We start from the raw sequence: 15,424 nt of genomic DNA, 5'->3' as shown, positions 1-15,424 counted from the left end.
TTCATCACCACTTTGTGGTGGAAAGTTTGATCCTTCCCCTCCGCCCCTTTCCCCCAGAGGAAAGCGCTTTCTTGTTCCCTCGCATTTCAGGGACTGAAGTGGAGGATGACTGCCTGCTCTCAGAGGCAAGCGTTTGCAGAGCAGGGAGGTGTTACGGCTTACACAGAAGGCTAGCTCACCATTCCCTTGCCACTGTCACTACCTGAGTTAAATAGGTTAAAGCACGGATAACCATCTTGGGCTTTAGCACATCCATTCCAATTACCCTCTGATAAAACTAGCAGCATAGCACGTTTTTTCCGTGATATTGTGCTATTTTTTCTCATCTTATCCAGAAGTCCTTAGAGACCACTATCCCATTGGGCAAGATGCTGGGCAAGGCAAACAAGCGCTCAAAAATGCACGCTCAAAAATTCACACTCAAAGATCTCTTGCACTGTAAGAGAAGAGGCAGCGGATGACAGGGAAACGTGGGAAAACACAAGGAAGTCCTGAGATGGTTTCGGTCAGCAGGATGGATGTACAGTGCTATCAGCACAGCAGTGGCCAGGCCTCTGCTGAGATTCTGCCAGCATTGCAGAATACACAAATTTTAAAGAAAGGCTTCAAAAGAAATTAATGAAAGATGAGGCTTAGGCTAACTAGTGATTCTCAGCTGCACAGACAAGGGCTACAGCTGCAGCTGGGAGTCAGTCAGGATGTCAGCAGAGTATGATCCAAGCAAGAAAATCTCTAAGAGTGGGTGATACTAAAGAAGCACCAGACATCACCGAATGTCACTATACTGTGAAGTCTTTAACCAGGATTTGGCAGGGTTTGGTGGTGGGGTGAGGGTTTCTCTCTTTAACACTTCTCTGTGCAACACTGAAAAATGCTTGGGATACCAAATCAGCATCTAAAACACAGGAGCAGAGAATGATAAAATTATTTAGGTTGGAAGGACCTCTGGAGGACAATTGTTTCAACTCCCAGAGACTGGAGTGCTGGGGGAAAGTACCCAAGCCCAACGCAGGGACAGCTTAACTTGACGAGGACATTTGTAATACGGCATATGTATTTTGTTGGAGGAATACTCCAAGTGGTGGGAGGCACACACAGCTAGTATGTGGTGGAAAGAATACAAGCAGTAATAAAAACAATTTTAAGATTAAGTCTGGCTTGTTCTCGGGCTTTTTTTTTTTTTTTTTTTTTTTTTCAAGTGGACTTGCAGAACCCAGATTGTCTTTGGATTTCTAGAAAGCATAAAATTAATTTAGCATCATTATTAATAGTAATAACAACATGTTTCTAAATTTTCCAAGCAAGGAGCCATTTCCAAAAGTGGATGTCTGTTCTGGAAATCAAGAGACTTGAAATCCTCATGTACTTAAGACTTTTGCAGATAACCCAGCTGATCCACGCAGAATAAGCATTCTGTGCTCATTTGCCATCTCTCTGACCTTTCACTTGTTTAGTCTTACTTGATAAGAAGACATTTGTTTTATGTGCACATCTGCAAATGACACTAAGTGCAGGAGAGTAATGAATAGCAGCTTTTTTTCCCCTGACATACTTAGCAAGAATACTTATTAAAGAATTATTGCAATAGGACATAGAGGGTCACTTGCATAGGTTGAAAAGTCTCTGGTGAACTTACTTCCCCATTTAATTTTTCTTTCTTGAATACCTTTGTTCTGTGGGTTTTGTTTGTTTCTGTTGTTTTAAACACATGCTTTATAGTCGTTCTGTTTTGTGGCAATCAGTATTGTGCCAAAAGCTTTTTTAAAATGGGTGAAATGGGCACCATCATACCCTGGGTCTTTTAGATTTGTTTGTTTTATATGTACTCATTAAGTTATAAAGCAATATAGGGCTAGTGAGTCATTTCCCTTGAAGACAGTACATGCATGTTCTCCTCTTGCTTATCACCCCATGATGGAATAAAAACTTCAGGCAAACAAAGGCAAAAATGCAGGAAAAAAAAAAAAAAAAAGAGAGAGAGAAACAAAACTAGTTAACACGCACTCTCTCTGGCAGAGAATAATTACCAAAATCCCCTCCAGAATCCAAAGTGATTAAACTTGACTAGAATTCTCAAAAATGAAACAAAACTCATGCAAGCTAGAAATGGTTTAAAACCCAGAGGACAAAAGCCAGCAACCTACACTGGGCACACCATTGACTTTATATAACAATAATGGAAAGCCTTTAAAAACCCAAATTCAGAAACTTTCCCACTGCATGTAGTGTGGCCAGCAACATTCTTTATTGCTAAGTTGTTTGATGAGTTCCATTAAGAGATCAGCTTTTCAGTTATTTATAATTTTGTCAAAATATTTGAGCTAAAATTTCCTCTGCTGGAGGTGGTATATTTATAAAATGTTCCAGGTAAAAATAGTTTCGCTATTTTTAAGAATAAAACTACAAGAAAAGATGATGTTTTCTCATGTTCTTTTTGAGAAGCTCTGTGTTTTGGGAGCATGCTTTACCTCTGGCAGGGGAGCAGCTTCTTTCAGAGGAGCGGTGTTTGCCTGACAGATTCATTCATATTTGGCAAACTCGCAGGCCCTTGAACGATCCCTGTTCACCCCAGCTCTGGGGAGTTTGGTGCCTCTGTGAGGATGACAGCTGCAGAAGTATGCCCTGGAGGTACCTGTGCTAGGATGGTGTACGTGCATCCATCCCAGAGGTCTCCTGTGTTACCAGAAATGTGCGCTGGTGTCCAGGGAGCACCACCCTTGGTGCTTTCCCTGATATTTCCCAAATGCAGGGTGCTATTAGCAAGAGAGCAAAGTCAGAGACACCTTCCCTCTGGTGATTTTGGGGAGGGCTCCTGAAAAGCTCTGCTGGGAGCCTCAGCCAGGGAAGCTGGAGCTCTTCTCCTGAGGTGCTTTTGAACTCGTGCTCTTGCCCAGGGCTCCTGCCTCAGCTGTAATTGCAGCCTTGCTTGTGCCTGGCCACGTACCATGCTGATCCAGACCCATCAATAGGCTCCCAGGCTTGACCCAAGACCTGCTTTATCACTGTGCACTTTTCTGGCAGTCACCAGTCTGCGTCTGGCCCTGGTGACTGCCTCCAGACCCGGTCCTGAAGCTGACTCACCGCCTCGACTTCTTGGTGTGACCTTGGACCTGCCTCGTCACCGCGGGCAATCTGACAACCTGGATTCTCAGCTGAGCTCAGCTGCTCTCATCGTACACGCCCTGCACACCTCGCCTGTGTGCTGTGCCACGGGGCCTTTGCCGGTGAGGGCTGGTCCTCTGCCTGAGAGCACACCGGGCTCTCAGCTGCCTTCCTCTGGGAGCAGCCAGCCCTTGATGTTCCCTGCCACCTGCTGAGGGCAGGGAGTTGGGGTAGGGGCCTCCAGAGCTCCCTTCCCACACAAATCGTTCTGTGAATCTGCGGTGGTGATCTAGCCAAGCTAAAAGGAAAGAAAAAGTCAGCTTCTCTGGGCAGAGTAGGAAATGTAGCAGCAAAGGCATTGTGTTGATGCTCGGGTGCATGGCGATCTGGGGAGGGGAGAAAGAATGAGAAGAAGAGGGACAAGGAAATTTGCTGTAATACCACTCCACTACCCCATAAATCCCAAAACAAAGGAGTAAAATCAAACCTACCAGATGATAAGCACACAGACCTCTACAGCTACACCGTGTCACAAGTGATTCACATTCACACGACAGTCCTCAATTTTGAAAACAGGAGTACCTGCAGCCCCTCTAGCCCTCCTCCATCTCTCTCACTGCATCTCTCAGACACCATTAAATGTCCTTCATCTGCAGGGCTAGATTCTGGTGATGCATGTGATGAGAAAGGCAGCGCAGCTGACTTGCCCAGGACATATATCTCCCAGGTCAACCCGTGACACAAGTGTCTCTGTGGAGAGGCTCAGACTTCTTTCTGGAGGCATCTGTAGTAACAAGGGAGATTGAAAAGGGGGATCTAAATCTCTCTGTCTCCTAAACTGTATTGTAACACGAAATCTTGATGCATCACAATACCTTTCCCCCCCCAGTACTCACAAGGCAGGGATTTGAAATGTGATTCACTGCTAATTCAGAAGGTAGTCTCAGAACATGGACTTTACCCCAAACAACATTTCTCATCAACTTCCCTTACCATTCCTTCAACTCTTTCAACAAACAAAACCAACCAAACAAAAACCAACCAACTTCATACATACTGCAATGGACCCACTCTGGGGTGACCTGGGTCCTGCTGGGATCCAAAGAGAGGCTCAGTTGCAGTGCAAATGGGAAGGCAACCCTCGGTCACTAACAGGAGTGAACAGCAGGTTGGTTGTTTTTTTTTTTTTGGCATTACTGGTGCACAGCTGCATCCATCTCTCGCTTCTGGGCAGATTTATAGGGCTTTAGCATACAGTGCAGTCTGGAAAGCTTGTACAAACAGTGCAAGCAAATGTATTTCACTGTGGCCTCATTCCGTGACATCATTTCGCTTTGACAGTGAAAATCACCCAGAGCTGAAATCAATCAGCCTGAGGCCAAGTGACAAGAAAGTGCAAAGCAGTAACGTCAGTGAGATCTTCAGAAATGACCACGGTATTGGTATTCCCTCTCTCTCTCTCTCTCTCTTTTTTTTTTTTTTTCCTGGGGCCATTATGAATGCTGAGTGTATTCTCAAGTGTGCTAGTGTTTCCCAAGCTGTTTCACTTAATGTAATTGTATAGCCATTGTGCTGCGTGTGTGTGTGTGCAGCTGCACAAGCACATTTAATGTACCTCCTAAACGTAGTTTTGCTAAGGTCTATGACTTGCTCTACAATTAGTAACCTATTTTCCGTGAGAGTACTAAATATTCAGCTATTCTCTTTGACTCTAACAAGAGTTGCTAAATGCTTCAACTCTTTTGGAAAATTAAGACATTTATTTAGGTGCCCCATGCTGGACCTAAGGCTGTATCTGAGGCATCTAAAAAAACAAGAAAACAAAACAAAAACTTTCCCTCAATATTTACTATTACATTCACCCTGTCAGCAATGAGTACTGTATCTGTGTTCTGATTATTCTCAAAATTGCTTATTGTTACAGTGCATCAAGGAGGTGCTCAGGCAGGATCAGCTTATCACAGGAACCAGACCTAGACACAGCAGACTTTTTTCAAGTACTCGTTCCCCACTATGCTTCCTGTACCAACAGAGTCAGGTGGGACCATGTCACCAATGTATCTGTTTATTCAAAAACATCCTTTCATCCTTCAGCTTTGAACCATCACATTCACCCACATACAGCCTGCTGTGCTCCCTCAAACAGCTTGCTAAGTTACCTTGGGCTGTTTTCCACCGTCTTGCTTTAATTATTGAATGGGCCACTCTGCAACTCGGTAATGCTACGACCTTCCTGTGGTTATATTTCTGAGTCCTCAATAGGGTCATTCAAAAATACTGCAGTAGGAAGAGTTGGAAAAGGTTCATTGGGACAGTTAACATTTTTAGATGGGAACTGTTTTGTTTTTGTGGCAGCATGGTTTTGGGCTGACTTTTGCTCCACAACCTGACTCTTAAGCATCCCTGCATCTGAGTCCCAGGTGTGTCCCTGTCGCAATTTCTTAAAGGTGTTACGGAAACCTTCAGTGCTAAAGTAGTAGATCAGGGGGTCCAGAGTGCAGTTCATACTGGCCAACAGCATCGTCCTAATTAACACGTCGCGCACAGAGGACTGTGTTTCTGGTCGTACTTTAATCACCTTGGCCTTTAGCAACCCGTACACTGCCAAGGTAGTGTTGTAGGGCACAAAGCAGATGATGAAGATGACCAGGTTGACCACGAGGAGACGGACTGTCTTCTGCTGTCGCAGGGTCCTTGTCTGGCTGGCCTGGCAGAGCTCTCGAAAGATCTGAATTGAGCAGTACGTCACAGAGGTCAGAGGCAGGAGAAAACCCAGGATTTCAGCCAGGACAACTAGGGGGAAGAGTTTGTTCTGCCACATGTTGTCACTAAAGCTTTCAAAACACAGATATGTGGTCTGGTTCTCTGACACACAGTGGTTTTGCTTGTGGTATATGGCTGTGGGGATGGAGCCCATGAGAATCATTACCCAGACAACGAGGCACAGGAGCCTGGCCACCTTGGGGCGCCGCAGATGCCGCCAGCGAAGTGGATGGACAATGGCGACATAGCGATCCAGGTTGATGCACATGAGGAAGATGCAGCTACCATACATGTTGATCTGGAAGACAGAGCCAGAGACCTGGCACAGGATCTCACCAAAGGGCCACTCGTGGTTGGAATAGTAGTAGAGCCGCAGTGGCAGAGGGAGCGTGAAGGTGAGGTCGCTCACAGCCAGGTTGAACATGTAGATCATCACTACAGACTTCAGGCGCAGGCAGCGAACAAGTATCCACAGAGCCACCACATTCAGTACCAAACCTGTAATGAATATCAGGACATAGCCAGGCAGCAGGAGGTAGTGCTGGTATTTGTAATCCTTGCACATCTGAGATGAGTTGTAGGCTAACATGCCCAGGGATGAGGGGAGGATCTCAATGAGATGGCTGAGACAGCTGGTGAGTTAAGAAGGTCCAAAGAAAAGCACCAAGCAAAGTCATTCCCCTTGAGGAAGCTCTGGGTAGGGCATTCCCCTCATCTGCAACTGGGAGGTAGATGGGCACATCTCTCTCTCTTGACTGGCACTGCTTTGGATTGTTGGTCAATGGTCATCAGGAAGGGATGGTAATGTAGTCAGCTTCTACCTCTAGTTCATTTATTCTTTCCAGTGGTTACGGGGATGTTGATGTGATGAAAGGTCATTTCCAGTTATTCAATGTCAGCACAATTCCTGGGCAGAGCAGAAAACCAAGAAATAAGAGTTCAAGTTAGAAGGGGAAATCTCTTGAAAGGTCAAAATCCCACCACGGTGGCTTCTATTGCAAGACTTTGTAAAATAATTGAAAGATGAAGAAAAATGTACAGTAGAAAAATGAGTGGTTAAACAGCAGAAGAAGCCAGAACACAGAGAAGGAAACTGTTGTACAGGATATGCACTTCCCAGAAAATACACATTGTTTTGATTGGTGCTGTGAGCACATGCATGCAAGAAAGGAACAGCACAAGAGCACACAGAGAAAGTAGTTAAGGCAGCTCAGGGTAGGCGGGGCGGGGGGGAAGGAGGAGAGAAATAGAGAAAGAAATAGAGAAATAGAGAAATAGAGAAATAGAGAAATAGAGAAATAGAGAAAGAAAGAAAGAAAGAAAGAAAGAAAGAAAGAAAGAAAGAAAGAAAGAAAGAAAGAAAGAAAGAAAGAAAGAAAGAAAGAAAGAAAGAAAGAAAGAAAGAAAGAAAGAAAGAAAGAAAGAAAGAAAGAAAGAAAGAAAGAAAGAAAGAAAGAAAGAAAGAAAGAAAGAAAGAAAGAAAGAAAGAAAGAAAGAAAGAAATAGGGAAAGGTTGGTTGGTTGGTTGTTTGGTTGGAAGGAAGGAAGGAAGGAAGGAAGGAAGGAAGGAAGGAAGGAAGGAAGGAAGGAAGGAAGGAAGGAAGGAGTTTGAAGCAAAAATGCTGGCTGTAAGGAAATTAGAAGAGAATAAAAACTGCATGGTAGTTTTGTATCAGAGAAACAGGACTTTGTACACCATTGCCAATAAAAAGAATGACGCTATAATTAGACTTGACTCCACCCTAGCTCCCTTTTGTAGGTGAAACAACCCATAGAAGTCTGAGTCCCAGCTAAGGGCTGGACCACCATCGATAAACTTCAATGGATTGATGTGTAGGGCCAAGGAAATCTTCTAGAAACCTGACTCGTTTTTCTAGAGATTTGAGTGCAAATGAGACCAGGGCATCCATCTCAGTTCCTTCCTCAGCATTTATAAGACAGAATAACAGGGACGATGAATAACAGGGTAGAAATGACTGGGCCTCAATTTCTCTATGAAATTTCAGCTAAGCACGAGGAAAGAGAGGATTTATGTTACAGTAGCTGAATTTCCTTGAGCATCTTACATTCACACAGTTCCTGCTCTAGCTCCTTTTTGGGGTGCTCTCTTGCATGGTATAAGTGGTGCCTATTGCAATTGCATGTCCTTACATGCTTACAACACCACAAAGTATGAAGAAGTCCATGTCCCACAGCCACAAAGAATGCCCAGGTAAAGAAGGAACACAGTAAAGAAGGAACCCATGGGATTAATGCAGACAAACATGTCCGTGACTCCTACGTAGTTTGAGGCTGGTAACCACTCTAGATTCTAGTGGTAGCACTGCCCTGACAAACATTGATCAACTAGACTAGGTCCAGTGGAAGGCCACCAAAAAGATCTGGGGGCTGGAACACTTGCCCAGTGAAGAGATGCTAAGGGAACTGGGCTAATTCAACTGAGAGAAGAGAAGGCTCCAGGTGACATAATAGCAGACTCCCCATACCAGCAGGAGAAAAGAGAAAAATTTTGCCTAAGTTGGATATTACTGTAAGAGGAAGCTCCTCAGCAACTCGACAGGCATGTCAGACCTTGTGGCTGGCATTGTAGGGTGATGCACAGGTCTAGAGGGAGTATCTATGAAAAACAGAGGAAGTGCATGCTGGTTTCATAGGTGGGAACTGAGTCAACAGTCTCATTGTGGTAACTATATTAGACAATGAAAGTGGAACTCAACTGTGAGAGAATGGGGATAAAGAGCAGAGAGTAATCAATTTGCCCTTCCTTTTGTGTCATTGGGAAGGTCCACCACCAAGCCAGTTTTCTTACAGAAACTTCTGCTGGTTTGTCAGGATACATTTGAATGGCTTTCTCCTTCTTTAAAAATGAATGACAACTTTGTGTGAATATTTGCTTAAGTTTAAAATATAGAATAATCCAGCAAAACAAACTGGAGATGTTTAAGGAAAAGTTGGACCTGGTGCTTAAGGGCATGGTTTAGTGGGTGACATTGGTGGTAGGGTGATGGTTGGACCAGATAATCTTGAAGGTTTTTTCCAACCTTAATGATTCTCTGATTCTAAGAATGTTGTTGGTTTCAAGTGAAATGATTAGATGCCTCAAAAAGAGAAACTACAGGGAGATATGCCAGCTTTTGCTACAGCCAAAACCCTGCAATGACTCCAGATTGAACAGATTGGAGAGTACCTTCATCTTGACTGAGACAAATTGAGTGAGACTCAGGCTCTGTGAGAAAACATGACCTTCTCCAACGCGTGCCCAGACCATCCGGCTGTCAGATGAAGGTGACTTGTCTAGATAGACAGCCTATTTTTGTCAGTTGGTATTTAATAAACACCTCTAGAGAATACAGTCTGTAAGCATGGTCCATACTGTGTGAGAGCAGTGGTTTATCTACAACTAATACTCTAGCTCAGATCATGGCTGATGAAGGAATAATGTAAGAACAGTACAATTATGCAGTGATACTCCTTCAAGTTCTCTTTCTGTTTCCAACAAACTGTGGCCCAGGGATTTCCTGAGCCAGAGGAGACATATTTATATTTAATAGTCCTCAGGGATCTTTTATTATTTTTTCCAATTGCTTTTTGAATCCAGATAAAATTTACCATCGACAACATCCAGTGACAGCAGTGCCAAGGTTTTCCACAGATTAATTACATCACATGTGAAGAACCGTCTCCTTATACCCACTTTAAATCACCACCAGCTAGATTCAGTTCCTAGTTTTAGTACTGAAAGAGACAGTGGAATAAAACATTCCTATTTACTTTCACCTTACCACTGATGATTTTACAAGCTTCTACCATACTTCCCCTCAGCGACTTTTTTTTTTTTTTGAGGCTAAAGGGTCTTAGCTTCTCAGTTGCTCCTCTTTTCTGAGTATCCGTTCTGTAACTTTGAATGTCCTTGTTGCCCATTCTCAGAACTTTTCCTCCTCTTCTACAGCCGTTGTAAGCCTTGTGGTGAGGGGCTCAAACTGTACAGACGGAGTGTTGAAGATATGTATGCACTGAGCTGAGTAGGCATAGAACTCATTCACAAGGAGTAATGGTAGGTTCAGATTGTTTTTTTCTCATCACTTAGCTAGATGAAATTTCAGCTGTTATTTTAAGGCCAGTCACTCACTCTTTTTCTAATCTCTGCGGTTCTTCTCAGCCACTCTCATCTTTTCTAACTTGAATAATTTTATGTCTCCAACAGATTTGTTTTTTCATTATTCATCCTTCATGAATAAATCAAACAGCCCAAGCCCCAGCATGGGTGTCTTATAACTCCATTGCAAAAACTGACCATCTACCCCCATTCTCTGTCCTGTCTTGTACCAACTTTTTATCCAAATAGGAATCTTTTCTCTAAATTTCTTTAAGCACCATTCACGAGAGCCCTTTTGAAAGCCTTTTGGAAACCCACACAGGCCACTGTTCATGTGCTTGTCAACTCCTTCACAGTATTCCAGTAGGATGGTGAGGCACAGCATCTCTTTACAAAAGCCATGTTGACTCTTCCCGAGTAATTAGATGTGACTGCATGCCAATTGATTTTTTTCCCCTTCTTCTACTGCTTCTACTAATTGTGTTCAGCACAGATATCAGGCTCCCTGGTGTAAAATCTCCCAAAAGCCTTTCCTCAAATTGTGCCTGTTAGTGAGCACCACAGATAGTCACTTCTTTCATACTTAAGTTGTTTTAGGACCACTGGGATAAGAGCCAGAGATTTAATAAGTGCTTACTTAATCTTGCTGCTTTATAACCCTTCATAACAGCATTTTCATCAGAGGCAGTCCTTTGATGAATTTCCCCTTAAAGATTGTTTCTGCTGTGGAAATCTTCCAGACTTTCCTGACATGAACACCGGGGCAATAAATCTGTTTAATTTTCTACTCACCTTCACCTTTTCCTTTTTCTGAGTGGTCTTTCCTTATATATTAGCCCTTAAGCCTCTGAGACACCAGATAGCAGAGTTCTGAACTGATAGCAAAGATCACTGGGAGTGAAAAATAAACTTTTTCTTTTTCTTTCAGGTGAATTGGTTTCTTTTTTGTTGGTGGATGGAAACACAGAAGCAAGAATCCTTGAGCTGAGTTTTACTAGAGGCTAATGATGGTGTTATTAAAAATAAGGTGATAGTCTCAAATCTGATGTAATAGATACTGTAATCGAGATGTCAAAGACCCAACTTAAGATGTGTTTGTACATGGTCTTTGGAAAGAGGAAGCTGTGGGGGCAGAGCACTTCTCTGCAGAGCTCTGAAGGTACAGCTTTGACTGCTCATCACTGATGAGGAAATCTCCTGATAAAGCAGGCTGGTAGCAGGGGGGCTGAAACTGGTTCAGTTATCCACGTCAGTTAATGTTCAAAGCCACTGGCAGCATTCATTTTGGCTGTTTCCAAAAGAACCTCAAGCTCTACAAAAAAGCTACTGAGAGGTCTCAAGTCATCAGCTGTGTCTACACAGGGAATGGTACCACAACTTGAACTAGCACTAGAAGAAGAGCAACCAAATAGATATTTTGACTCCAATGTTCTTCTACGGAAATAATATTCCTTGTGATGAGATGCTGTCTTGAAATCCTGAAGGAGCTTCCTATTTGGCAACTGACTTTAAGTGGCCCATGAGGAGGAGTAAGCATCTTTTCACCTTTTAGTGTAGATCAGTACGAACCTTGAAGGACCTTTTCCCCAGTGGAGACAGAAAAGAGTAATTCAAACTGCAGATGCCATCAAAGCAGATACCTCTTCCTGCCATGGCTTCAAGCAGAAATTGAATTTGTTGGTGGTGTTCTTGCTCCGGGAAGGGGACAGGAGGAACAACATGGACACGTGCATGTACACACATACTAAGCAAATTCTGCAAGGGAGAAGAAGAAACTAAAACGAAGGGAAGGCAGTGTCAAGGGAGGAAGAGGTGCTGGTAGAGGTGTGAAACGGAGGCAATGTTGACTGCTGATGATGTGTGAGGGGAGAGAAGAACACCATGCCGGTAAACAACCTGAAAACCAGTTAAAGAGAACATGTCACGCTCCCCTCCCACATACTTGTGATCACCCTGCATGGACTACAGCCAGCCACGTTGCCTCGTCCAAGTGCTTAGGAAGCTGCCCAAGGGCCATGGCTGGTCTGGGGTGCTCCTGATTGCCTCGTGGCACCAGCAGGGGACAAGTCACAGGTCAGACCCAAGGTGAGCACTTCCCATCAGAGGCAGAAAAGCAGCTGCTAGATCCCACAGGACATGCCAAACCTGTGGGACTTTACATTTTGGAGGGTGGGAAACCATAGCTGTACTTCCTTACAGGGGTTGAAACAGGAAGGCCTTGGGATGAGATGAGATGATGAGATGAGTTGAGCTGAGCTGAGCTGAGCTGAGCTGAGCTGATGAGATGAGTTGAGATCTCTCTGCCTAGTCTTAGGCATCTTCTCACAATACCTTACCTGAGCCACTGCTGCCTAGCACCACAAAAATTATGAATGACCACAGCATAGGGGGACACAGGTTTTTCATAGAATGGTCATCTAGTCTAATCCCCCTGACATGGGCTGGGACACCTTCCACTACACCAGGTTGCTCAAAGCCTCATCCAACCTGGTCTTGAACACTTCCAGGGATGGGGCTTCCACAAGCTCTTTGAACAACCTGTCCCAGTGTATTGCCACCCTCATCATGAAAAGTTACATCTTTATATCCAATCTAAATTCACCCTCTTTCACTTTAAAACTGTTGCTCCTTGTCCTATCACTACAAGCCCTGGTAAAAAGTCTTTCTCTGTCTTCCTTATAACCCCCCTTTATGTTTTGAAAGGCTGCAATAAAGTCTCCCTTGAGCCTTGTCTTCTCCAGGTTGAACAACCCTGACTGTCTCAGCCTCTCTTCATAGGAGAGGTGCTCCAGCCCCCTGATCACCTTTTGTGGCCCTCCTCTGGACTCGGTCTAACAGATCCATCTATTTCTTATGTTGCGGGCCCCAGAGCAGGATACAATCCTCCACACTTATGAGAGCAGAGTAGAGTCATGCATGGGGCAGGGAAATGAGGCGGAAAAAAAAAAGAGCTAGAAAAGTCTTGCCAAGCATGCCACAGAGTAAGTGTTTCTGAGAATGACTTGTTATTTCATCTCTAGTGCACTCCGGGGTTGCCTGTAGATGCAGGAAGAAAGCACAGCATCAGGTAGCAAATGTGAAGAGCTTTGCCAAAGAGAACACAAACTGCACAAGCTGGCTTAGTAGATCTGACACCAAGAGGAAATAACAAGGAGTGTGCCAGACCTCAATATAAAAAAACAACAACAAAACAGCCAGTTTTGTTTTAGAAATTGAAGGTACTTTTTTTTTTTTTTTGTAAATGTGGATAATTTTTACTCAACGTAGGTGATATTTGAACCTCACTTTTCACCTTTATTTCTAAACATGAAATTAGATTATTGTGGTAATTAGAACCATGAAAGCTAAGGCTCGGGATGTCTTATCTTTTATGAGGTGCATGGCACCAGGGCTCAAACCTCAGTATATAACTCACAAGGACTGATCACACTGGTACTGCCTGCTCCCTAGAGGTTTCACCCACCCTCATCTCGTAAGGGCCCCATGGAAGAGGACTTCCACTGCGGGCACCATGTCAAGCAAGCTCTGCAAGCTGCTGACACTCTTACTATCAGGAGACCCCAAAGAAAGCCCATGTTTGAATGCACACTGAGATTTGCCACGCAATTCTCGACTCAGTGGGTGACCGAAGAGATGTTAGGGGTTTCCCTGTGCCCTATGATCAGTTGTGGTAGCACCTGCCCAACACTCCCACACCATCCTGCCTGTGAGCTGCTTCTGTCTCACTTACCTGTCTGCTGGTGAAGAGCTGAGGGTGCATGAGAGCTCGCTGTCTGCTCACTGCAGAGATTTCAGTTCATTCACCAGGGCTGCCAGTGGCTTGAAATACCAGAGAACCAAGCAGGCTCTCTGTCTACTTGCTTATCCAAATCACGTCCGTCCCCACTGCCGTGGCTGGTTCTATATCTGTCAAGCTGCAGTTCATGATCCCTCCTTCCTCACTTCCTGATGCACTGGCCACAGAGCATGAACTTTGCTATTTAAGGCTGATAAGCTAAAAGACATTCTATGAGAGCGATTGCAGTTGTGAAAGACGCAATCCTCAGGTGCACTAGAAACAGAGGAGGCATGCCCTCAGTCACCATGCCAAATATTTCTTCATCTTTGCCCCCACGATAAGGCAGCCACCCCCACGGCTGAATTTTCCACGGGGGAAATTAACCCCCCCCCTTCCCCACAACATTGCCAGACAGAAGTTAGAAGTGAAATATGGGAAGTGAGAGCTAGTGCGTGCACACAAAGGCTTTAATCACCAGACAGCACAGTGGCTGGGCGTCCTGATGGCCCCTGGGGGGGCACTTTGGGGCAGATGCCCTGCCCAGGGGCGCAGCTTCACACGGCTGGCAAGCATCAGGGACCCCAAATAACCGAGCTCGTGAAGGGGCTGTCAGTGCCTGCAGTAGGCAAAGGCACGTTTGCCACGAGTGTCATCCCTGTTGGTAGAGGCATGGTGCCACGAGACCCAGCATTGCCAGGCAGGGCTGGGAGAGCCCATCTGGCACTCTGCTGCTTCCTGAGGTCCTGTCTCTGCTTGGTGGTCCCAGCATACCTGGAAGAAGGCGGGGACCATGGGAACGCTCCTATCCTGACCGTCGTCCTTCCCCAGGAGAGCTGCTGCCTTCTGCCCCAGATGAAGCTCACGGGCTCCCAGCACCTCCGCCTGCTGGCTGTCACGGCCAATGTTTGACTTTCTCACTCCCTGTGCCCCTTGTTCTGCCTCATTCAGGGAGTGACATGATGAGGGATATATCTTCCTGCTGCTCGTAAATCCTCGGAGGGTACAATAGCACCCGAACTGCTGATTTCACTCTGCTTTGCTTCACTGTCTCTCTCTTTTAACCAGTCCCCCTTTCTCACTTCCTAGTTGCTGGGATCTTTGTTCTCATGGCTCTTTGTTTTTTTTTTTCTTTTTTACCTCTTTTTTTTTTTTTTTTCCCCAATTCCTGCCAAGTCTCTTGTACCACGAAAGACTTGCAAATCTGTTGAGGAGCGGGGGCTTCACCCTTTGCAAAAAGAAACCCTAAAACCTTCTGCGGGGCGTCACCCCTCCCCTGAGCCTCTCGCTGCCTTCCCCCCACCTCCCTGCCGCAGCCTGGCAGCCCTGCCTGCACCTCATGTGTCAGAAGAGCTGCCCTGCGTGTCCGTGCCACCCCACTGCATCCCTCACACCTTGCTCCCCAGGTTCACTCACCTCGCTGGGTCTCAGAAGCCCACAAACGCCACCCTCCCAGGTGGGCTCGTGCCCAAGCCCCTCAGCTGCTGCCCCTCGGAGGTTCAGCTTGCAGGGCCGAGCAGCGCAGCCCCCAGCGCTCCTCGCTGCTGCCTGAGCCTCCAGCAGGTAAGACCAGATTGCTGGGGTGTGTGTCGGAGGCTACACCCTGGTGCTGCTGCAGATCCCAACATGCCCACCGCCGCCGAGCACCGGCTCCAGAAAGCAGGAGCAAGGACCAAAGCGGAGCTGGG

At 45.4% G+C, this 15,424-nt stretch overlaps 1 protein-coding gene across 7 annotated transcripts; it reads right to left on the bottom strand.

Annotated features, from left to right (window-relative positions):
- Positions 1 to 5,151: 5,151 nt before the first annotated feature.
- LPAR5 (lysophosphatidic acid receptor 5) lies at positions 5,152 to 15,297 on the bottom strand. 7 transcript variants are annotated; one of them, XM_072043517.1, is made up of 3 exons: positions 15,153 to 15,289; positions 13,692 to 14,012; positions 5,152 to 6,772 (listed from the first exon to the last, which is right to left on the bottom strand). In XM_072043517.1, exon 3 carries the CDS (start codon positions 6,452 to 6,454, stop codon positions 5,342 to 5,344), a length of 1,113 nt encoding a protein of 370 aa, XP_071899618.1. In that variant the 5' UTR covers positions 6,455 to 6,772; positions 13,692 to 14,012; positions 15,153 to 15,289; the 3' UTR covers positions 5,152 to 5,341. The 7 variants fall into 7 exon arrangements, 5 of the variants coding, with proteins under 5 accessions (XP_071899618.1, XP_005016805.2, XP_038036407.1 ...); XM_005016748.5 differs by lacking the exon at positions 15,153 to 15,289 and adding an exon at positions 14,511 to 15,113; XM_038180479.2 differs by lacking the exon at positions 15,153 to 15,289 and adding an exon at positions 14,511 to 15,113 and having other exon boundaries at positions 13,692 to 13,955.
- Between the last annotated feature and the right edge of the window lie 127 nt (positions 15,298 to 15,424).

Source organism: Anas platyrhynchos, chromosome 1, assembly GCF_047663525.1.
Source record: "Anas platyrhynchos isolate ZD024472 breed Pekin duck chromosome 1, IASCAAS_PekinDuck_T2T, whole genome shotgun sequence".
NCBI lineage: Eukaryota > Metazoa > Chordata > Aves > Anseriformes > Anatidae > Anas > Anas platyrhynchos.
Note: the sequence above shows the minus strand (reverse complement) of the source record. Positions and strands in the feature narration are given on the sequence as shown.

What these genes read in the sequence shown, in the direction of transcription:
- LPAR5 (XM_072043524.1), bottom strand. Translation starts at nt 6,454, where the DNA reads ATGTTAGCCTACAACTCATCTCAGATGTGCAAGGATTACAAATACCAG.